Source organism: Oncorhynchus tshawytscha, linkage group LG33 (assembly GCF_018296145.1).
Source record: "Oncorhynchus tshawytscha isolate Ot180627B linkage group LG33, Otsh_v2.0, whole genome shotgun sequence".
Classification (NCBI taxonomy): domain Eukaryota; kingdom Metazoa; phylum Chordata; class Actinopteri; order Salmoniformes; family Salmonidae; genus Oncorhynchus; species Oncorhynchus tshawytscha.
Genome location: NC_056461.1, coordinates 11,623,435 through 11,648,697, shown reverse-complemented (window position 1 = coordinate 11,648,697; position 25,263 = coordinate 11,623,435). Strand labels below are relative to the sequence as shown.

Below are 25,263 nucleotides of genomic sequence, written 5' to 3'. Positions count from 1 at the left end.
TTGTTTAGCAAACAATTTGCTCAATTTGACTCACCTCGGGGTCTGTGAATATATCTATGAAGTTGAAGAAAGAGAATGAGCCGGACTGCAGAATCAGCTCTCCTGTGTCTTCAAAGCATTGTCCTGAAAGCACCAGCAGCTTGTGTCTGGCTGTGTCTGAGATCATTTGACAAACCTAGGCAGAAAAAAGGCATCAAACATGTCAGAAAGACATATGTTTCATTGGAGTTTCAGTGCAATTGTGACATGAATCTCTTTTGCAATCATAGTTTATGCTACTGCCAAAAACAGGAATAAATACAAGAAGGCCCACTATGACTTCTGCAGAGTCAAACTAGCAAAAGGACAATATAGGAAAGATGTGAAGTCATATTACACAGGCTCCGACGCCGGAGGCATGTGGCAGGGGCTACAATCCATTACGGATTGCAAGGAAGACCCAAACGTGATCTGCCCAACAATGCCTCTCTACCAGACAAACTAAATGCATTTAATTTGGACAACAACAATGTTGAGCCGGGTCCATCACCGACCCAGAGGATTGGGTGATCTCGCTCTCCGAGGCTGACGTGAGAAGGGTCTTTAATCAGGTCAACACCTGCAAGGTCGCGGGCCCCGACAGTATTCCAGGGCGCATTCTCAGAGAATGCGCAAAACAGCTTGCAGGCATATTCATGGTAATTTTCAACCTCTCCTTGTCCTAGTCTGTAATCCCCATGTTTTAAGATGGCCACAATCATTCCTGTTCCTAAGAATTCTAAGGCTTCATGCCACAATGAATACCACCCTGTAGCACTCACTTCTGTAATCAAGTGCTTTGAGAGACTGGTTATGGCACACATTAACTCCTCCATTCTAGCCACCCTAGACCCACTCCAATTTGCATACCGCCACAACAAATCCATAGACGGCGCAATCTCAATTGCTCTCCACACTGCCCTCACCCATCTAGATAAGAGGAATACCTATGTGAGAATGCTGTTCATTGACTACAGCTCAGCGTTCAACACCATTGTCCCCTCCAAGCTCGGCACCAAGCTTTGGACTCTGGGTCTGAACACCTCCCTCTGCAACTGGATCCTGGACTTGCTGACGGGCTGACCCCAGGTGGTGAGGGTAGGCAACATCAACTCCGCCACGTTGACCCTTAACACAGGGGCCCCCACTGTTCACCCACAACTGTGTGGCCACGCACAACTCCAAAACCATTATCAAGTTGACGACACGAAGTTGGTAGGCCTGATCACCGGCAACGATGAGTCAGCCTACAGGGAGGAGGTCAGTGACCTTGCAGTGTGGTGCCGGAGCAACAACCTCTCCCTCAACATCAGCGAGACCAAGGAGCTGACCTTGGACTACAGGAAATGGTGGGGCGAGCATGCCCCATCCACATTGAAGGGGCGTCAGTGGAGCAGGTAGACAGCTTCAACTTCCTCGATGTCCAAATCACTAAAGACTTAAAATGGTCAATACACACACGCACAGTCATGAAGAAGACTTGAAAAAGTTGTCATGGGACCTCAAATCCTGAAAAGTTTCTACAGCTGTACCTTGAGAGTACATTGACTGGTTGCATCACTGCTTGGTATGGCAATAACACCGCCCTCAATCGCATGGCACTACAGAGGATTGTGCGGACAGCCTAGTACATCACTAGGGCTGTGGTCCCTGCCATCCAGGACCTCTATATCAGGTGGTGTGAAAAGACGGCCCGGAAAATCGTCAAAGACTCCAACCACAAGCCATGGACTATTTTCTTTGCTGCTGCATGGCAAGAGGTACCAGTGCATCAACTCTGACACCAACAGGCTCTTGAACAGCTTCTATCCCCAAGCAATACGACTGACGGACAGGACATGTCCCTCAAATTCTGAAATTGCATTTTTGTCCTCCTCAGTTTTATCATTGGAATGTCATACAAAACAAGGCAGCGGTGGGGTAGGCTGTTTTGGGTGTTTATCCGACTGGATTTAGGGCCACTCTTGACAGCGGGCTGACAGGTTGTGTGAAGGCAAAACTTCTGGAAGGCTGGCTGCACCAGCACGGGAGAGTTGAGCATAGTTCAGTGTATGTGTTGCGCTCGTTCACCGGCTTGTAAAATAAATAGAAACTGGCTACTCTTTAGTTGACTGATGTAGCTGGCAAGGTAACTGCTGTTTAACTTAACAGAAAAAAAACTAAACTAGTGTTTATTCGCAATGCTGAGCTAGTATTGTAACCTGCAAGTAAAGTTAGCTAATGTTTCATACCCTCTCGACTGAGGTGAATGAATAAGTGAATGAATAAGCTATGCTAGTGAGTAGCTATCACAGCCTGATCAACTCTAGCCTCTAGTTATCTGTCAGATAGTAATAATAGCCACCTCATATTGCTATCTAACAGCAGATGTTTGTATGGACATGTTTTGTAGCCTTTGTTTTGTCACATTTCAGAAGTAAATGAACTTGGCAAGCTTTCGCCAGTTGATGTACCATTAGAGAGAGCGCTGGCTAAAAGTTGGCTTACATTAGCTATTATTTCTGCCTCAATCAAACTAAACCTGAATCAAACGATGAAACTAGCAGCCAAATGATTGAAGATTAATATTCTGACCTTTTAATCAGTGCAATGTGATTTGTATTAGTCAGTATATACAATGTGCATTATTGATCTGTCAGTTTCCCAAGCTAATTCCCTACTTTTCACAATGGCACAGTAATAAACAGCAATAACATTACAGGCTTCACTGTCATGGTGCACAGTAGAGGTCAAGCCCACACCTGCTGGCTTTCTGTCCGACTGTCACGTTCGTTGTAATGATGAGACCAAGGTGCAGCGTGGTATGCGTACATTCTCTATTTATTATATGAGCGCCGAACAAAAACAATAAAGAACAACCGAACCGTGCCGCTACTGAAGTGCACAACGACAACTTACTGTAGACAAGAACCCACAAACACCAAAGGGAAATGGCTACTTAAATATGATCCCCAATCAGAGACAACGATAAACAGCTGCCTCTGATTGGGAACCATATCAGGCCACCATAAACATACAAATACCTAGACCTACAAAACCCTAGGCATACAAAAACCCTAGACAATACAAAACTCCTAGACAATACAAAACCCCTAGACAATACAAAACCCCTAGACAATACAAAAACTAGAGTATCCACCCTAGTACACACCAAAATATAAAGAAATCAGAGATATCTCAGGTCAGGGCGTGACACCGACTCCCACCAGCAACCGCAAGAACTGGTCCCAAACCCAACCGCAGTCCCACAATGTTATTTTAGGCGTACACTACCGTTCAAAAGTTTGGGGTCACTTAGAAATGTCCTTGTTTTTGAAAGAAAAGCACATTTTTTGTCCATTAAAATAACACAGTATAGACATTGTTAATGTTTTAAATGACTATTGTAGCTGGAAACGGCATATTTTTTATGGAATATCTACATAGGCATACAGAGGCCCATTATCAGCAAACATCACTCCTGTGTTCCAATGGCACGTAGTAGTGTTAGCTAATCCAAATGTATCATTTTAAAGGGCTAATTGATCATTAGAAAACCCTTTTGCAATTATGTTAGCACAGCTGAAATCTGTTGTTCTGATTAAAGAAGCAATAAAACTGGCCTTCTTAAGACTAGTTGAGTATCTGGAGCATCAGCATTTCAGGCTCAAAATGTCCAGAAACAAATAACTTTCTTCTGGAACTCATCAGTCTATTCTTGTTCTGAGAAATGAAGCCTATTCCATGCGAGAAATTGCCAAGAAACTGAAGATCCCGTACAACGCTGTGTACTACTCCTTTCACAGAACAGCGCAAACTAGATCTAACCAGAATAGACAGAGGAGTGGGAGGCCCCGGTGCACAACTGAGCAAGAGGACAAGTACATTAGTGTCTAGTTTGAGAAACAGATGCCTTCACAAGTCCTCAACTGGCACCTTCACTAAATAGTACCTGCAAAACACCAGTCTCAACGTCAACAGTGAAGAGGCGACTCGGGGTGCAGTTCCTCTGTCCAGTGTCTGTGTTCTTTTGCCCATCTTAATCTTTTCTTTTTATTGGCCAGTTGGAGATATGTATTTTTCTTTGCAACTCTGCCTAGAAGGCCAGCATCCCAGAGTCGCCTCTTCACTGTTGACGTTGAGACTGGTGTTTTGCGGGTACTATTTAATGAAACTGCCAGTTGAGGACTTGTGAGTCGTGCTGCAATGATCTCTGTCGAGACCTGCATGTCCAGCAGGTTTCCCGCAGGAATGCAGCCCTCTAGTGCAGTCAGTACACAACACTATGCTCATCATGTCTTAGTAGGATCAGATGGTGACAAGGGTCCTAGCAGGATCAGATGGTGACAAGGGTCTCAGCAGGATCAGATGGTGACAAGAGTCCCAGCAGGATCAGATGGTGACAAGAGTCCTGTTTGATTTCACAGAAGTGTGATTGACTTGGAGTTACATTGTGTTGTTTAAGTGTTCCCTTTATTTTTTTGAGCAGTGTATAATGTATAAATGTACACCAAGGTAATTCTTTGACATGCCTCATTTTAGTAGGATCAGACGGTGACAGGGGACTCAGCAGAGTCAGGCAGCCAGGGAAGACCAGTCTGTGAGGTGAAGTTTTGCAGATACAATACTTTATTCTCTCTATACAGCAATCACTGTACAAGCCAGATGCTATTTTAAGGCAGTCTGACAAACCTCTAAAGTTGATTTCCAAATGGTATTAAGGGTTGATAGAGGTTTTTCCCGATGACACAAAACATGTCAAACAAAAATTGTGAGGAAGACCTGGGAGACGCTATTGATGATGATGAACATATACAGATATGTTAGAATGCCCCGTCAGGTTCATATAATCTCAGACATAAATTACTGCAGTTTAAGACCATCCATTGAATGTACAATATGCCAGTGAAACTGAATATCATGCACTCAGAAATGGTATTATTCTGCTGGAAGTGTATAACACAAATGGGGACATATTTGCATATGTTGTGGTCTTGAAGGCTGGCTGAATTCTTTAATCTCAGCATGTCTACAGATTCTCCCTTCTCCCTATTTTTGTTTGCATGGAAATGTTGATACTGGAGACTGTTGTCAGAAGAAACTGTGTGACCTATAATTTATGAACTGTCTGTACTGGCAAAGGTTTTGGAAAACCTGGTGAACTCACAGTTGAAAGACTTTCTTTGTAGTAACTCAGTTTCTATCTCCATTTCAGTCGGGTTTTCAAATAATTACCTTGGTGTACATTTATACATTATATTATCCAAGAGAACCCTCAATGGGTTTTACCTCGTTAAATAAAGGTTAAATAAAAAAAAGATATATACAAAATTAATTGGAAGGTTGGTTATCCACCCACAATGTATGGAAGAAATGTCAAGTTATGTACAGTATCACTAGATTTGTTTTAAGATTAAGGGTTTACTGTGCAACTTTCATAAGGTCTGGATGTCATATATGGAATACTGTATGACAAAAGGAGTCTATATTGAAAACATGCCCACGTCAGGGGAGATTTAGGCAATTCCTAGTTGCTGGGCTGCTCAGTCCTGGCCCTGGGGGTCTGCTGTACTGCTGTCACTCTGGCTTAACACACCTGAAACCAATAATGAATGTTTCACTAAGATTCTAAAGCTGAGTGGGGTGTGTTAGGTTGGGGCGCTACCCCTAGGGGCAGGACGGGGTGACCCAGCTATATTGTGTGCAAGTACTATTAGGCCTATGATATGAATTATATGGTGGGTGTGCTGTTTTAAAGACAATCAAAAGTTGTATTTGTACTTTATTTGTAAGAGTTGTTCATTTGTTAGGCTATTGGTGTGCAACACAATATTGATTAATGCATTATCATGGATCGAGTTTAGTCTTATCAATCACTTAAACATATTTAATGATCTCTTACCTAGCTTGATGACTGTGGGCATTTTTGCTTACTTTTTGTTGTTCTAAATAGAGATGGCTAGAAGGGCCATGGGTCATATTATATTGTGTAGACATGCAGGAAATGTTCTTTAGATTTCCCCCCAAAATGGGATGACCCCCAGACACCCTGCCAAGTTATGTCCCCCTCTGCAAATAGCACTGCTGGGTGATTTACAGCTTCTATCCCCAAGCCATAAGACGGCTGAACAATTACCTCGACTAACCTGTACCCCGGCACATTGACTCGGTACCAGTACCCCCTGTATATAGCCTCTTTATTGTTATTTTATTGTGTTACTTTCTTATTAAAAAGTCATAGTCAATCGATCAATAATATAATACTCTTAGAAATAAAAAAATTACATGTACAATATGTAGAATCTATGAGAATAGAAAGGTTCGGAACTTTTGTGAAACATCACAGCACAGTTCAAAAATATTTGGCAAATAGAAATCAAAACTGGATGGTGTTCAGAGACAGATGGGAGGAGTTGAGTTGAGCTGAAGGATGGGACTAAAAACAAACAAAACATAACTATTGTAAAATATACTGGGTTCGTAGAAAATGTACAGTGCATTCGGAAACTATTCAGACCCCTTCCCCTTTTCCAAATTGTGTTATGTTAAAGCCTTACTCTAAAATGTATTAAATATTTTTTTCCCTCCTCAATCTACACACAATACCCTACAATGACAAAGCGAAAACATTTTGCAAATGTATTAAAAATTAAAAATAGAAATACCTTAGTTGCATAAGTATTCAGACCCTTTGCAATGAGACTCTAAATTCAGCTCAGGTGCATCCTGTTTCCATTGATAATCCTTGAGATGTGTCTGGACTGGAGTCCACCTATGGTAAATACAATTGATTGGACATGATTTGGAAAGGCACACACCTGTCTGTATAAGGTCCCAGAGTTGAAAGTGCATGTCAGAGCAAAAACCAAGCCATCAGGTTGAAGGAATTGTCCATAGAGTTCAGAGACAGGATTGTGTCGAGGCACAGGTCAGGGGAAGGGTACCAAAAAATGTCTTCAGCATTGAAGGGCCCCGAGAACACAGTGGCCTTCTTCCATTGAATGGAAGAAGTTTGGAACCACCAAGACTCTTCCTAGAGCTGGCCGCCCGGCCAAACTGAGCAATCGGGGGAGGAGGGCCTTAGTCAGGGAGGTGACCAAGAACCCGATGGTCACTCTGAAAGAGCTCCAGAGTTCCTCTGTGGAGATGGGAACCTTCCAGAAGGACAACCATCTCTGCAGCACTTCACCAATCAGGCCTTTATGGTAGAGTTGCCAGACGGAAGCCACTCGTCAAGAAAAGGCACATTATAGCCCAACTTGGAATTTGCCAAAAGGCACCTAAAGGAATCCGGTCATGAGAAACAAGATACTCTGGTCTGATGAAACCAAGATTGAACTCTTTGGCCTCAATGCCAAGCATCACATCTGGAGGAAAGCTGGCACCATCCCTACGGTGAAGCATGGTGGTGGAAGCATCATGCTGTGAAGATGTTTTTCAGTGTTTTTTCAGTTTTTTTTCAGACCTCTACATGCTTTGTAAGTAGGAAAACCTGCCAAATCGGAAGTGTATCAAATACTTGTTCTCCCCACTGTATATAGCCCTTTTTCGCCCTAATTTGGTGATATCCAATTAGTAGTTACAGTCTTGTCCCATCGCTGCAACTCCCGTACGTACTCGGGAGAGGCGAAGGTCGAGAGCCATGCATCCTCTGAAACAGACCCTGCCAAGGCGCACTGCTTCTTGACACACTGCTCGCTTAACCCGGAAGCCAGCCCCACCATTGTGTGGGAGAAAGCACTGTTCAACTGGCGACCGTGTCAGCGTGCATGAGACCGGCCCGCCACAGGAGTCGCTAGAGCGCAATGGGACAAGGACATCCCAGCTGGCCAAGCCCTCCCCTAACCCGGACGACATTGGGCCAATTGTGTGTCGCCACATGGGTCTCCTGGTTGCGGCCGGATGCAACACAGCCTGGGATCGAACCCGGATCTGTAGTGACGCCTCAAGCACTGCAGTGCCTTAGACCATTTATGTACTTATGGAATGTACTTACCTCAGTGCTGACAGCTGCATCTGAAGGGTTGATAAGAACTACTGTCTCGAGAACGCTGCTTTTGTGGTGAAGAATTCTCTGCCCTGAAAACAACAAAGGGAGAAAGAATAACTCAATCAATGTGTGCTGTGGAAAATATATAAATGAAATACTTACATTTTTTGCTGATTGATTTAAAAAAAATTGATAGTGGGTGCATGTAAAAGCATGCCTTAAATAGCTGAAAATATTCAATGGCCCTATTAAATCAGAGGCTACAGTTGCAGCAGATCATTTTTTTCCTTTGCCCTGTCAGGCCAGTATGGCATGTCTGCCCTCCAGAGACGAAATGTTCTTAGTAGTCTCCTCCACTCAATCATCAAGGCTGCACACACCCAATTACCCACACAGCCTACTAATCACCCACCTACCACCAGCCACAGACTGTCACCAAGAAGCCATTACCACCAGTTACCCCCAGTCACTTCCAATTCAACCAGGGAATCGGTGAGAAAGAAACATCTCTTTGTAGTCTATTTGTTTCAATATGAATCTTATGAATCCAGTGTTTCTTCATTAAATTGTTAATCATGTAACTCCAACTCCATAATGCTCTCCTTTAATATCAAAAGGCAATCATTAATAATTTATTGTGGAATCTCATGTATTCTCTCTCTCTCTCTCTACTGTCTGTCTGTCTATTAATCAAACTGTTCAGATACAGATGTTTCTGACAGTCTTAATGTGACTATGTAAATGGTCATGTTCCTCTAGCGGTGGCCTTTATCACTGCCTGTCCAATATAGCCATGAAATGGCTGGATCCGAGAGTCAGCCCAGCTACTCAGAATCTGACTAAACAAGAAATCACTGTTTTAGGAACTTTCAGGAGCTTGCTTTATCTGAATACTTTCCTTCGCCATTATTATACATTAAGAACCAACTGGGTAACCCTTCAACATGTTAATGCATGAATTCAGTGTTCTTACGCGACACATAATTTAATGAGGAAACAGGACTTGTGCTTCCTGATAACTACCCAATCAAGAGCAAACAGTGAGTCGGTGAGCATCAGAATATAACAATACAAAACTGTCATGTAGTCTCTATTTAATCCAACTGTGTGCCTCTGCCTTTTGTTTGTGCTCCTCTGGTCCAAGTTGCACCAACACACTGAGGGCAACCACAGAGTCATCATTCACCTATAGTAGTTGCGATGCCTTCCTTTAAATCACCTGAGTGGCATCCCAAATCACTGGGCATAGATGTCAGTTCCATGTCTATTCCATGCGGGTTCAGCGTAATTTCATCGCAATTACATTGAAACAATGTTGATTCAACAAGTGTGTGCCCAGTGGGAATCGATCTTTCTCTCTGTCTCCTCCTCTCCTTCTTTCACTCATCGTGGTGAGCCGTGGTGGTATTTACCAAGAGGTTCTACAGCCATGGTATACTCCTGCTACATTACTTGATTCAAGAGACAGGCGTTTATGTTCCTCATAATTTACAAAAAATATTTTTTTTGATTTATCACATATCATAACATGCCAACACTTGTAAAAGCTTAAGTTCTATCACTAGTGGAAAACCAGGACAGATTTGTAAAACTAACATCGTGATTGCAACAGAACAGAAATAACTGAAATGCATGATGCTTTCTTGGAGGTTGAGGGCGGGGTTGGGGATCTGCTCTGCTGGTATATAGAAAGACTACCAGTTGTGATTATCTCAGAGAGAGGGAGAATGTCTGGGGGGGCTCCATACAGCAGTAGGTTCTGGCCTCAGGGCTGATTTAGCCATACATATTTCATATTCCCGATCGATCCTCCTACCCATTAACACACCTGCTGTACCCTCCTCCTGAGGGCTGTCACTCACTATGGAGGAGGTGCTCAATCTACTGCCACTAATGCAAGACTGGCTCACATATCAGAGGAATAGATTTAGCTCGATAGTAATGTTACTTTTTCTGGTTGCGTATCCTGTAATGTATATATATATTTTTAAATCTTCAATGGCCAATGGATCATGCACTCCAAATTAGAAAGGAGGAATAGGTTAAGCAGACGTAGTTCCTAGTTGAAGGACTTCTTTTTAATCCATGGTGGAAATGTTATGGCAGTTGTTGTTGTTTGTCTTGGATAGCTGCCTATAAGATTTACAGCTTTTGATACTGACACACAGACTTCTATTGGAAATCCACAGCGTTTATTTTATTCAAGGGAGAGAACTGTGATTTTAAAATTGCGGAACAAGCTTAGCTTAGTTCATGTTCAAAATAACTGGTTGTCTCTTTGACTATGTGTTGTACTTCCTGGCGCAGTTCAAAGCTGGAGCTATTACTGTATTCTCTTGCCGTGTATTCATTCATTTTCAAAGGCTGGCTTAACAGCATCAGATTTAATGTTTCAACCCCATGGTCTTCATGGAGATTGATAAGCAGAACCCTGCAGCCTAGAACCGGGGCCTCTGTGTTTCTGTATGAGAATAATAATTGACTGTGGGAAACACAATCTCCATACACAAACATCACAAACACAGGCTATTTCTCTACCGGCCCCATCTTCTTAGCAGTTGGCAGCTAAATCAGGCACGTGCACAGATGTAACAAGGTTACATTAAAAACAATGAAATCAATTCTCAGAAAAACAACTTTACAAGTTTTACATGTGGAGTTAAATTCAACCACATTACGTGCCTGATAATGTGATTAAATCCAACCTGCCTTTGCTAAGCCTGGTCATATTTCCAAAAGCAGCCTGAGAGGGCTGGGTGGTGGAGGAGGCGGCGGCCTACGCCTCTTGTGCTCAACAGGATATCCTCCATTAAGCTGGTACACTCCCCCTAAGGAGGATGGGTAAGAGGACTGTTGCCATGCTTCATCTACCTATGTCGAGCAAATGCCCCTTTTCGGTGGTGGTATAATTTGCTCAAAAATGAAAAATATATACCATTTTTGAATTTTTCAAGACATTTGACAACAATATAACAATGTGACAATAACCTTACAAGACAACGAACCTACAAAATGTTTATAAAATAAAAAAATAAATGAGACATTGGCTCACACAGTCAAATACAGGAGGCTACATATTGCACATTGAGTGTGAAACATTAGATGAGGATTATACAGAGATGCAATCAATGAGATGTGAGGGGAGATTCTCCATAAAATCAATAAAGGGTTGCCAAATTCTGTAAAATGTCTCTGACTTGTCCCTCAACGAATAAGTCATTTTCTCCAGTGGGATACAACTATTAACTTTGGATAGTCACATTCCAATTGGCAGCGGGGTATCTGCTTTCCATTTCAAGGCAATACATGTTTTGGCAATTGCTAGTAATATTTCTGCTTTTTTAAAAGATAGGAATTAGTAAAGTTACCCAGTAGACAAACCTCTGGGTCTAAGGGGAACGCAACCCCATGGATTGAGGATATGGCATCACATACCCTTGCCAGAAACGGTAGTTTTGAACACTGCCAAGTTGAATGGAGGAATGTTCCTTCATCTACTGTTCATCTAAAAAAAAATAGGGAGGAGATACCAGGGTGGAACTTGTGAAGGTCTAGATGGGGTGATATAGAGCTGATGGAGGAAATTAAACTGGATCAGTCTGTATCTGGAGTTCAATGTGGATGTAACACCATCCCTGCATAGGTCACTCCATAACCCCTCATCAAGCTGGATACCCAGATATTTTTTTCTCCATCTAATTCAGGGTTTATCTAACCCAGGCAGTGGTAATCCTGACATAAATAGATCGTCAACATAGGAAATGGTCTTGAACAGTGGTTGGTCCACATGGCAGAGTTGTTCGATAGATGACATCTTCGGTAGGTTCCACTGGCCCTTGAGATTCACCCTGATAAAATTAGGTTGTAGGTAACTAAAGGAGTCTTTGTTAGACAAGTGGTATTGCTGTTGCAGCAGTTCAAAGGACATAGGAATTCCCTCCTCATAACAATGTTTCAGAAGAGTAATACCCTTATCAGGCCATCTATTTTTTTAAATTTTTATTTCACCTTTATTTAACCAGGTAGGCTAGGTGAGAACAAGTTCTCATTTGCAACTGCGACCTGGCCAAGATAAAGCATAGCAGTGTGAACAGACAACACAGAGTTACACATGGAGTAAACAATTAACAAGTCAATAACACAGTAGAAAAAGAGGGGAGTCTATATACATTGTGTGCAAAAGGCATGAGGAGGTAGGCGAATAATTACAATTTTGCAGATTAATAACACTGGAGTGATAAATGATCAGATGGTCATGTACAGGTAGAGATATTGGTGTGCAAAAGAGCAGAAAAGTAAATAAATAAAAACAGTATGGGGATGAGGTATTTAAAAATGGGTGGGCTATTTACCGATAGACCATGTACAGCTGCAGCGATCGGTTAACTGCTCAGATAGCAGATGTTTGAAGTTGGTGAGGGAGATAAAAGTCTCCAACTTCAGTGATTTTTGCAATTCGTTCCAGTCACAGGCAGCAGAGAACTGGAACGAAAGGCGGCCAAATGAGGTGTTGGCTTTAGGGATGATCAGTGAGATACACCTGCTGGAGCGCGTGCTACGGATGGGTGTTGCCATCGTGATTAGTGAACTGAGATAAGGCGGAGCTTTACCTAGCATGGACTTGTAGATGACCTGGAGCCAGTGGGTCTGGCAACGAATATGTAGCGAGGGCCAGCCGACTAGAGCATACAAGTCACAGTGGTGGGTGGTATAAGGTGCTTTAGTGACAAAGCGGATGGCACTGTGATAAACTGCATCCAGTTTGCTGAGTAGAGTGTTGGAAGCAATTTTCTAGATGACATCGCCGAAGTTGAGGATCGGTAGGATAGTCAGTTTTACTAGGGTAAGTTTGGCGGCGTGAGTGAAGGAGGCTTTGTTGCGGAATAGAAAGCCGATTCTTGATTTGATTTTCGATTGGAGATGTTTGATATGAGTCTGGAAGGAGAGTTTACAGTCTAGCCAGACACCTAGGTACTTATAGATGTCCACATATTCAAGGTCGGAACCATCCAGGGTGGTGATGCTGGTCAGGCGTGCGGGTGCAGGCAGTGAACGGTTGAAAAGCATGCATTTGGTTTTACTAGCGTTTAAGAGCAGTTGGAGGCCACGGAAGGAGTGTTCCGTGGCCTCCTTCTGGAGACACATGGGAAGCAATCTATTGTTCCATAGAGGGGTTTAAGGGGAATTAATCCCTCTCGTCTGAACAGCTCATGCAATTTAAACCAAGTCAGGACGGAATGTATAATTAAAGGGTTGTCTGTGATAGTTTTTATAGACTTCATGTCCCATTTGTAAAACAAATCTGCCCTAGTGTCCTCACGTACATGAAACCTTTCGATGTTCAACCATGAGGGGGAAGGGCCATAGTCTAGAGTGCACAACCAAGTAATACATTCTAAAATTGGGGAGGTTTAAGCCCCCTTGACCTTAATCAAGGGTCAGTTTGTCCTGGCTAACCCCTAGGCGTTTTACTGGGCGAGATAAAGTGTCTAGTCAGCTTGTTGAGAGAGAAAATTAATGCTGCGGGTACAGGGATGGGGAGAGATTTAAACAAATATGGAAATCTGGGCAGGACATTCATTTGAATTACATTAATTCTACGCAGTAAAACAAGTGGCAAGTCCTTTCATTTACACAGGTTATCCTCCACCTTTGGCAACAAGCTGGCCAAATTGAGTTTATAGAGGTTCTTCAGGTTACCATCCATCAATATGCCCAAATATTTGAAACCATTTTGCTTGATGGTATGATGGTCAAACACAAAGTTCAAATTTCACTTTAAAAAAAAATGTATCTTGTATCCAGAAAATGAACTATAACACTCTAATAGGTTCCGCAAGTGAGAGAGGGAATGTTCTGGGTTAGAATCAAGATAAGGTCGACCACAAAAACTGATAGCCCAAACTCAAAGCCGTGTACAGTGCCTTCAGAAAGTATTCACACCACTTGACTTTTTCCACATTTTGTTGTGTTACAGCCTGAATGTATAATGGATTAAATTGAGATTTCTTCTCACTGGCCTACATATAATGTCAAAGTGGAATTATGTTTTTTTTCCGAAATGTTTACAACTTAATTAAAAATGAAAAGCTGAACTGTCAATAAGTATTCAACCACTTTGTTATGGTAAGCCTAAATAAATTCAGGAGTAAAAATGTGCTCAACAAGTCACATGATAAGATAAGCATGATTTTTGAATGAATACCTCATCTCTGTACCCCACAAATACAATTATCTGTAAATTATCTGTAAGGTCCCTCAGTCGAGCAGTGAATTTCAAAGCACATATTCTGTTATAGCCTCAGCCCACGGTTCAATGGCGAGGGCGAAGAGGTGTGGGATAATAGGGAAACCCTGTCTGTTCCCCTTATAGAGAGGGAAAGAAGAGGAAGTAATCCCATTGATTGCAATCCTAGTTTAATGAGATCTTAGCTTTACGAGAGTGATTTTACCAAGTTTAAAAACATGATGCCTAAACCGAACTTTTCTAAAAAGTGAAAGAAAAGGCCTTTTCGGGGTTGAGAGACACTGCAACACTAGGCATTGTTTTTGTATCAAATACTTTTCTGAGATTATTGGAGGACAATCTATTAATTATGAAGCCAGTCTGATCTAACATCTTGGTGGCCTATAGGAGGTGCACTTTAGGGGGTTTTCCCCTTTCTTGGGAATTACTGTAATCACATGTTCAGAAAAAGACTCTGAAAAGCAGTTGTGGTTCCCGTTTTTTTAAGTACCTCCGTAAGGTAGGATACCAATAGCTCCTTAAATTCTTTATAGAACTCTGGGGGAAAAAACATCCTCCCCAGGAGATTAATTAGAAGGCAAACATTTAATGGCCTCCAACAATTCAGGGACTGAGAAATGATCACTCAGGCACTCTCTGTCCTCCTCTGGCATGGGAGGTTGAGAGAGGAGAGAAATGAGTTGATCTCTGATTGGGAAGTATAGAGTATTTCTTCAAAGTATCATTCATTTCAGTAGGGTGTAAGGATATCTCATTAGTAAGAGTTTCTATAGCATGAATTGTCTTACTTTCCTCTGTTTTCAGTTGCCATGCCAATACTATATGGGCTTTCTCTCCAAGTTCGTAGGATCATTGTTTTGATCTAGTAAAGGCCCTCTCAGTTTGATATGTGTTCTGCGTACTATATTGCAGTTTTTTATTTACCAAGAGCCCGTATAGGTCTTTAGTCGGGCCTCTTTGATAGGTTTTTATCGAGCTCAAGATTTTCAGATTTAAAGGACATTCATTCCGGCATCGTGTTTTCTCTTCAACCCTTTAGTAAAGGCAATGATTTGTCCCCTCAGATAGGTTTTCAATGCGTCCCAAAGAATGAAACTGTCAGGAGCAGAGGGTTTGTTTATCAAAGAAAAAAATATGAATCTGCTCTTCGATGGATGCACAACATTCAGGTTGCTTCAAGAGTAGAATTTATTTTCCATTTATAAGCTCCATTTACCCTGGTAAGGATGGAGAGTGATATTGCCAGAGAATGGTCAGTAAGCAATCTGGGGAGATATTCAGTATCTAACAATTTGTGAAACAGCAAAAAGCTATGCATGTGTGTGTGTTGTGTGGGTGTGAATAAAAACAGTAGTTCCTATCTTGTGGGTGCCTCTATCTCCAAGCGTCTAGTAAATTGAGATCCTTCATGAATGACATGGTGAGCTTGGCGGATTTTTTAAGAGGGGAGGGTTTATCAGATCTGTCAAGAACTGTATCTAAACAAACATTTAAATATCCTCCAGCCAGTAGCCATCCTGGTGCTTGAGCAATCTGAAGGAAGACATTCTGAATAAACATATGGTCATCAAAGTTTGGGAGCATAAATATTCAATAGGGTCCAAGACTTCGAAGACATACTATATGTCCCTGCACCAAAACAAACCTGCCTGAGTGATCATATATGGTGTTGCTGACACAAAAGGGGATGTTTCTACTTTGCAGCTCCTCTTGCTTGGGAGTTAAAAGAAGACGCAAAAACATGTCCCACCCATTCCCTCTTTAACTTCTTGTGTTCACCTGCTGTACGATGTGTTTGTTATAAAGAACACAATGTCAGCCTTTCATTTCTTAAGGTACAGTATGTATACACTCTTTTCCTCTTTTCCTTTTATGTATAATGTGACATATGTTAGTGGATTAAGCATGGGCTGGGTTTCAAATTGATAACTGAATGGTATACACTATTATGAAAATAATTAGGTAATACTTGAAGTGACCTATGTCAAATCAAAGTTTATTTGTCACGTGCGCCAAATACAACAGGTCTAGTAGACCTTACAGTGAAATGCTTACTTACAGGCTCTAACCAATGGCGCGGAAAAAAACAAGGTATGTGTGTGTGTGTGTATAGGTCAGTAAAGAAATAAAACAACAGCAAAAAGACATTTGAAAAAAGAGTAGCAAGGCTATATACAGACACCTGTTAGTCAGGCTTATTGAGGTAGTATGTACATGTAGGTATCGTTAAAGTGACTATGCATATAAGATAAACAGAGAATAGCAGCATCGTAAAATAGGGGCTGGGGGTGGCACTCAATGCAAATAGTCTGGGTAACCATTTGATTAGATGTTCGGGAGTCTTATGGCTTGGGGGTAAAAACTGTTGAGAAGCCTGGATGTGGTACTCCGGTAACGCTTGCCATGCGGTAGTAGAGTCTATGACTGGGGGGTCTGGGGTTTTTAGGGCCTTCCTCTGGCCTTCCTCTGACACCGCCTGGTGTAGAGGTCCTGGATGGCAGGCAGCTTTGCCCCAGTGATGTACTGGGACGTACGCACTACCCTCTGAAGTGCCTTGCGGTCGGAGGCCGAGCAATTGCTGTACCAGGTAGTGATGCAACCGGTCAGGATGCTCTCGACGTTGCAGCTGTAGAACCTTTTGAGGATCTCAGGACCCATGCCAAATCTTTTTAGTTTCTTGAGGGGGAATAGGCTTTGTTGTCCCCTCTTCACGACTGTCTTGGTGTGTCTGGGCCAATCTAGTTTGTTGTTGATGTGGACACCAAGGAATTTGAAGCTCTCAACCTGCTCCACTACAGCCCCGTCGATGAGAATGGGGAGTTGCTCGGTGCTCCTTTTCCTGTAGTCCACAACCATCTCCTTAGTCTTGATTACGTTGAGGGATACGTTGTTATTCTGGCACCACCTGGCCAGGTCTCTGACCTCCTCCCTATAGGCTGTCTCGTCGTTGTCGGGGATCAGGCCTACCACTGTTGTGTCATCAGCAAACTTAATGATGGTGTTTGGAGTCATGCCTGGCCATGCAGTCGTGGGTGAACAGGGAGTACAGGAGGGGACTGAGCACGCACCCCTGGGGAGCTCCAGTGTTGAGGATCAGCGTGGCAGATGTGTTGCTACCTACCCTCACCACCTGGGGGCGGCCTGTCAGGAAGTCCAGGATCCAGTTGTAGAGGGAGGTGTTTAGTCCCAGGATCCTTAGCTTGGTGATGAGCTTTGAGGGTACTATGGTGTTGAATGCTGAGCTGTAGCATGTTGGTTTTACAGACTCAATTAGGGACATGTTGAAAATGTCAGTGAAGACACCTGCCAGTTGGTCAACACATGCCCAGAGCACAAGTCCTGGTAATACGTCTGGCACCGCAGCCTTGTGTATGTTGACCTGTTTAAAGGTCTTACTCACATCGGCTACGGAGAGCGTGATTTTGGTTGGGTTATGTATGTACAGTCACTGTGGGGATGACATCCTCAGTGCACTTATTGATAAAGCCAGTGACTGATGTGGTGTATTCCTCAATGTCATCGGAAGAATCATGTCATCGGAAGAATCAATGTCATCGGAAGAAACATGTTCCAGTCTGTGATAGCAAAGCAGTCCTGTAGTTTAGCATCTGCTTCATCTGACCATTTTTTTATAGACCGAGTCACTTGGTGCTTCCTGCTTTAATTTTTGCTTGTAAACAGTAATCAGGAGGATAGAGTTGTGGTCGGATTTACCAAATGGAGGGCGAGGGAGAGCTTTGTACGTGTCTCTGTGTGTGGAGTACAGGTGATCTAGATTTTTTTCCCCTCTGGTTGCACATTTAACATGTTGATAGAGATTTGGTAGAACTGATTTAAGTTTCCCTGCATTAAAGTCTCCAGCCACTAGGAGCGCCACCTCTGGGTGAGTTTCCTGTTTGCTTATTTCCTTATACAGCTGACTGAGTGCGGTCTTAGTGCCAGCATCTGTCTGTGGTGGTAAATAAACAGCCAAAAAAAGTATAGCTGAGAACTCTCTAGGGAAGTAGTGTGGCTTGCAGTTTATCACAATATACTCTACTTCAGACGAGCAAAATCTAGAGCCTTCTTTAGATTTCGTGCACCAGCTGTTGTTTACAAATATGCACAGACCGCCCCCCCTCGTCTTACCGGAGTGTGCTATTCTATCCTGCCGGTGCAGCGTGTATCCCGCTAGCTGAATATCCATGTCGTCATTCAGCCACGATTCCGTGAAGCATAGGATATTACAGTTGTTGATGTTCCATTGGTAGGATGTTTGTGATCGTACTCTGTCTAGTTTATTGTCCAATGATTGCACGTTGGTGAGTAATATTGACGGTAACGGCAGCTTTCCTAGTTGTCTTTTGCGGGTCCGGACGAGACATCCGGCTCTTCGTCCTCTGCGTCGCTTCCTTTTGCGAATAATTGGGATGTCTGCCCTGTAGGGTGTTTGGAGAATATCGTGTGAGTCCTGCTTGTTGTTGTTGCTGTTGATGAAATCTTTGTTTAATCCGAGGTGAGTGATCGCAGTCCTGATATCCTAGCTCTTTTCTTCCGTAAGATACGGTTGCAGAAACATTATGTCCAAAATAATTTACAAATATCACGAAGAAAAACCCACACATAATAGCACAATTGGTTAGGAGACTGTAAAACGGCGGCCATCTCCTCCGGCGCCATGTGTCTCTTTTGGAAGGAAACAACATTTACAAAAACCCAACCCGATAGTTGGACTAAAACATTTGTAGAGATACATTGTTGCTCACTTTCCATCTTGCTCTTACTACCTAAACTTTGACATAAACTAAAATCTATGAACTCTCTATGCTGAATATTTTACTGTCAACAATAAGGGCTGCTTGAGTCTCTTTTCAGGAGAAGAAGAGAAACATAAATGAGGGGAAAAGCAATAGGCCCAGGCCTACTGATTTTGTGTCGCCCAGTCAATATCAAAACCAAAATATGCTGTCCCTTAAATGTCCCATAATAACGAGTGTAATAGAACTTAGTAACTGTCCCACTCACCTGTAGCGGCCGAATCGTGGGGTAATCACATCCAAATTCAAAATAGACATTAGCAGTTCAATCCCAGGACAGCAAAAACAAGATAAATCCAATAACTGCGTCAAATCCCACCGATAGACCTTTGTAATTCAAACGCGGTTCAGTTCTTCTCTCGGCGTGTCGAAGAGATGGCTTCAGCTATTGTACTGAACTTTCATCCACACGGGGTGAATGAGGTAGTCAGTGATATTCTTCTCCTTCAGGTCTGTGGTGGCTGGAGTGAACTGTTTGCGACGACTTGCGAGATCAACGCTCATATCCGGGAAAAGATGGACCCTCTTGCCAGCAACGGTGATGTCCCCTTTGGCTCTTTCAAGTCACAGTATCTTCTCCCTGTCCTGGAAATAGAAGAACCGTGTGGGCTTATCTGGTGTGGGTTTTGGCATCAAGGTTCTGTGGGTGCGTTTGATTTCTAGTGGCTTGGTGAAGTTGTTTATGCCCAGGACATCAGGGATCCACTTAGTGAAGAAATGATGGGATCACGGCCCTTGCTGTCATCCTTCAATCCCACCACATGGATGTTGCTACGTCTGCTCTGGTTCTCCATCTAGTCCACCTTGTTTTTGAGATAGGAATAGCAGTTGTTTGATCACCTGGTCATGACATGTGATGGTATCTTCAATGGTGCTGATGTGCAACTCAGCCTCAGTTGCTCTCAAAAGCAGATCATTCAGGGAGGATTTCAGGCCGTCAAAGGAAGAATGAAGTTCAGACGATTTCTTGTACATTTTTAGTGAAAGTCCTTTTTTACCATCTTGAATTTCCCGGAGGAGAGTAGCAAGCATACCAGAAGAATTGGAAGTGGCTGCGGAGAGGAACCGTGTTGAACTGTCGTCAGTGCTCTCAGAGCTAATGCTAACCTTGCTAGCTGTGGCGTTGCTATCGTTAGTTTGAGATTCAACAAAGTTTTTGTCACTACCTCGCTGGCAATGAGCATACTGCTGGCAGGCTGATGGGATGATGCAGACAGAACATGCTTTCCATCCAATCCTGCAACCTCCGTTACCAATAGTCCATATGATTTTGCTTGCTTTGGAATCCAGAGAAGTGACATGATATATCCCTATTTGAAATTGGCTGCTTACATGAATGACTTTCAGCCCCACATGTAGGTATAAAACACAGTTTATTTCTGTAGCCTATCTTGCACTTAGAAAATGCATAACCGTTTATGGCTGTAATGACAGGCTACAATTGCACAGTGATTGTTTGCGCATGGCAACAAATGGAGTTGGGTTGGAAATAGTAATAGTAGGCTACAGTATTTCTTACAATCGTCTATTTTAACTGAAATTGTGTTGGTCATTATTAATAAGTGCAGCATTTCCACTTCAAAATAGTTTAGCAAAATACTTTACTCATCAGATTGTGCTGCATTCCCCTCTTGCAATAATTGCTTGACGAGTCTGTGACAGCGTTTGAGTGTTTTTTGTTTGTTTGTTGGGTTGAGCACATGCCCCCCAAAAAGGACTGTGCACAGCCCTGCAGCTAATGGAATGAAAAAGTGGGCGTTTTGTTCCCTTTTTCAGGGTTTCTATGTAGATCAAATGCTTTGGTTAGTGCCCTACTTTACTTTTCTGCAGAGAACAGAAGGAACAGTTCAACCCAAAAATAAAATGTTAAAACTCAGCTATATGCAGTACTAGGCCACAGTCCCAGCATTCATTTTCTAGAAACACAACTAACACACCCATCTCCGTGCAACTTGGAAAATGCCTCTGTTTACTTTATCCCTTTACATTACCCCTTAAAAGAAAGAGATAACAATAATGGAAGGGCCACTGAAGCTAGATTGACCCCTGGCAATTACAGTTGCTTGGATGATAAAAGGGCCCTCTCTGCTACCCTCTTCCACCCCCTGCATCCCTCTACCCCTCTGTCCTTCCAACCCCTCCACCTCTCTCTCAGTGGGAAGGAAAGGCCATGTGAAACTAGGGTTGGGCGGTATCCAGATTTTCATATGGTCATACCGTCCTTCTCTTAGCCAGGGATTTAAGGTATTACCGGATTAGTATACAAGGGGGCACCAAAAATACTATTGTGTGTATTAGAATGCTAACAACATTAGCACAAGTAATAATGAATTTCCACAGAGGCTACTAGCTAAATATGCATAAGAAAATAAACAAATTGCAAAGACCGGCAATCCAGCTCATAAAGGTATACATCTATAGATAGGAGCTACCGAATATAATTTTTGGTGAGTTTGGACATTTACAAGCATATGTGAACGAGAGACATTGTGCAAATGAACAAAGTTTTGACACATGCTTGTCTGACGACCAGTACTGACTCTTTTTTTTACCTTCATTTACAGTGCCTTGCGAAAGTATTCGGCCCCCTTGAACTTTGCAACCTTTTGCCACATTTCAGGCTTCAAACATAAAGATATAAAACTGTATTTTTTTGTGAAGAATCAACAACAAGTGGGACACAATCATGAAGTGGAACGACATTTATTTGATATTTCAAACTTTTTTAACCAATCAAAAACTGAAAAATTGGGCGTGCAAAATTATTCAGCCCCCTTAAGTTAATACTTTGTAGCGCCACCTTTTGCTGCGATTACAACTGTAAGTCGCTTGGGGTATTTCTCTATCAGTTTTGCACATCGAGAGACTGAAATGTTTTCCCATTCCTCCTTGCAAAACAGCTCGAGCTCAGTGAGGTTGGATGGAGAGCATTTGTGAACAGCAGTTTTCAGTTCTTTCCACAGATTCTCGATTGGATTCAGGTCTGGACTTTGACTTGGCCATTCTAACACCTGGATATGTTTATTTTTGAACCATTCCATTGTAGATTTTGCTTTATGTTTTGGATCATTGTCTTGTTGGAAGACAAATCTCCGTCCCAGTCTCAGGTCTTTTGCAGACTCCATCAGGTTTTCTTCCAGAATGGTCCTGTATTTGGCTCCATCCATCTTCCCATCAATTTTAATCATCTTCCCTGTCCCTGCTGAAGAAAAGCAGGCTCAAACCATGATGCTGCCACCACCATGTTTGACAGTGGGGATGGTGTGTTCAGGGTGATGAGCTGTGTTGCTTTTACGCCAAACATAACGTTTTGCATTGTTGCCAAAAAGTTCAATTTTGGTTTCATCTGACCAGAGCACCTTCTTCCACATGTTTGGTGTGTCTCCCAGGTGGCTTGTGGCAAACTTTAAACAACACTTTTTATGGATAACTTTAAGAAATGGCTTTCTTCTTGCCACTCTTCCATAAAGGCCAGATTTGTGCAATATACGACTGATTGTTGTCCTATGGACAGAGTCTCCCACCTCAGCTGTAGATCTCTGCAGTTCATCCAGAGTGATCATGGGCCTCTTGGCTGCATCTCTGATCAGTCTTCTCCTTGTATGAGCTGAAAGTTTAGAGGGACGGCCAGGTCTTGGTAGATTTGCAGTGGTCTGATACTCCTTCCATTTCAATATTATCGCTTGCACAGTGCTCCTTGGGATGTTTAAAGCTTGGGAAATCTTTTTGTATCCAAATCCGGCTTTCAAACTTCTTCACAACAGTATCTCGGACCTGCCTGGTGTGTTCCTTGTTCTTTATGATGCTCTCTGCGCTTTTAACGGACCTCTGAGACTATCACAGTGCAGGTGCATTTATACGGAGACTTGATTACACACAGGTGGATTGTATTTATCATCATTAGTCATTTAGGTCAACATTGGATCATTCAGAGATCCTCACTGAACTTCTGGAGAGAGTTTGCTGCACTGAAAGTAAAGGGGCTGAATAATTTTGCACGCCCAATTTTTCAGTTTTAGATTTGTTAAAAAAGTTTGAAATATCCAATAAATGTCGTTCCACTTCATGATTGTGTCCCACTTGTTGTTGATTCTTCACAAAAAAATACAGTTTTATATCTTTATGTTTGAAGCCTGAAATGTGGCAAAAGGTCGCAAAGTTCAAGGGGGCCGAATACTTTCGCAAGGCACTGTAACTAGGCAAGTCAGTTAAGAACAAATTCTTAGTTTCAATGACAGCCTAGGAACAGTGGGTTAACTGCCTGTTCAGGGGCAGAACGACAGATTTGTACCTTGTCAGCTAAGGGGTTTGAAATTGCAATCTTCCGGTTACTAGTCCAACGCTCAAACCACTAGGCTACCCTGTCACCCCACACTGAAGCAAAGTGTGTACACCCTGTTTCTGTGTGGAGTCTGGAGTCGCTAGGGCAATGGGCCTGACTTTTCTGCTCTGAGAAGTTGGGGTAGGAGCAAACGAGCCAAGAAGGGTGAGGAGAAAAAAACAAAAAAAAAGGAAATCAAAAGATATCAGTGGCAGCTGTACAGATAACTCATCCAAAGGGCTTTGACCTCTCAAACACGGCAGAAAGCTTACACAATATGATGCCCTGTCACCTTATTAATTCAGTAACTTACTTAGATAACTATCATGTTCATCTTAAGGCTTGTGTTAATGCGGAATCTCTTGCTGCGTTTTGTAAACGCAGATCTAAAATGTTTCTTATTGTAATTTCTGCTCGGAATCAGACAAATTTTGTTCTTCAGTTGCACCACTCCACTCGGATGAGAATTCATGAACTGCATTCTATCAGCAGACAACGCTGTGACTGATGTGTAGTTACTTTTCTCTGGTACATTTACCAGCCTACTTTCTCTGGTAAAATGTGAGATTAACTTTACGCAAAATATTAGGAAATGTAGCTGGCTACATTATTTCTATAGTTGCACACCCTGATTAGTCTAATGAATCAAAAAAACACTTGACTTACAATATAAAATGCGACCCCTGTCAATACACACTGGGGAACTACAGTAAGCTTCATAATGTAAAATAAAGTGAAATGAAGAACGCGATCTGCTTCATCTCCTAACGTATTGCACAAGTTGACTGCAGGTATTTACTTAGTAGCTAAGTAGCTACAAATATTAAAATGTATTGAAAAACTTCAAAGAAATAGTTTCAATGGCAGTGACAGTGTGGAAAAAACATCCCATGGCTAGGGCTGTTACGGTGACTGTTTTACCGCCACACCGGCGGTCACAAGTCATTTGTAGGGGTGGCAGGTAGCCTAGTGGTTAGAGTGTTGTAACTGAAAGGTTGCTAGATTGAATCCCTGAGCTGACAACGTAAAAATCTGTCATTCTGCCCCTGAACAAGGCAGTTAACCCACTGTTCCTAGGCCGTCATTGTAAATAAGAATTTGTTTTTAACTGACTTGCCTGGTTAAATAACAAATAAATAAAATCACCACAGTCAAATTCCACGTGACCGTTTAGTCACAGTAACTAGGCTTCTCCAAGCTCTGATGCTGCTGATGGTCATTAGTAGCCTACCAAGCTTTCTAACTCCTAAAGTTGGCTAACAGCCTTCTATTGTCCCTCTAATCACTGACATCAATGAAAATGTAATCAAACATCAAATCAAACACTTCATGAGAGCTCATGTTGTGCAATATTTCTATAGGCTTTGCAGTTGCGTGAGAAAACAGTTTTGATGGCCTCTATTAAAAATAGGAGGATCCCATCAGCTTTCTACAAGCTAGGCCTATTATATATTTTCTCAACTTTCCTAATATTAAGCACATTGCTGGCATGAAAATGAACCACAGGAAACGCATACATTCCCCTTTTCTACGACAGGTGTATTATAATGGTCCATTCTAAATCAAAACTAATTTACACATATATTATTTAGTATATGTAAAGACAATATTAAATTAAGAATATTCCGTGGGTGACAATATTAACCTATCACTTGTGAACGATATATTATCACTTGCGAATTATGCCCAAAGTGTGCAGTAAAGCAAGAAACAGCACGTTCCTTTTTTTTGCAACTTTTTCAAATCATAGTCGAACACCTCATGTAACCTAGCCTATATGTTTTGATAAGGTTTGTATCACAACTAAAGTGGCCAAAGAACTTCTTAAAATGAAGCACATTAATCTGCTTTATAACTGGCATACATAGGCGGCGCAAGATAGGGGAAGATAATTTTCACCATAAAAAAAACA

The 25,263-nt window shown here is 42.3% G+C and overlaps 1 protein-coding gene across 1 annotated transcript in view; it reads right to left on the bottom strand.

Annotated features, from left to right (window-relative positions):
- LOC112230885 (microtubule-associated protein 1B) overlaps window positions 1-25,263 on the bottom strand; it is a 58,924-nt gene that overhangs the window by 9,112 nt on the left and 24,549 nt on the right. The window contains exons 3-4 of the mRNA XM_024397231.2: window positions 7,994-8,076; window positions 35-175 (exon numbers count right to left, since the gene is read on the bottom strand). Of these exons, the coding sequence (XP_024252999.1) occupies window positions 35-175; window positions 7,994-8,076 (224 nt within the window). The remainder of the gene's footprint in view (window positions 1-34; window positions 176-7,993; window positions 8,077-25,263) is intronic.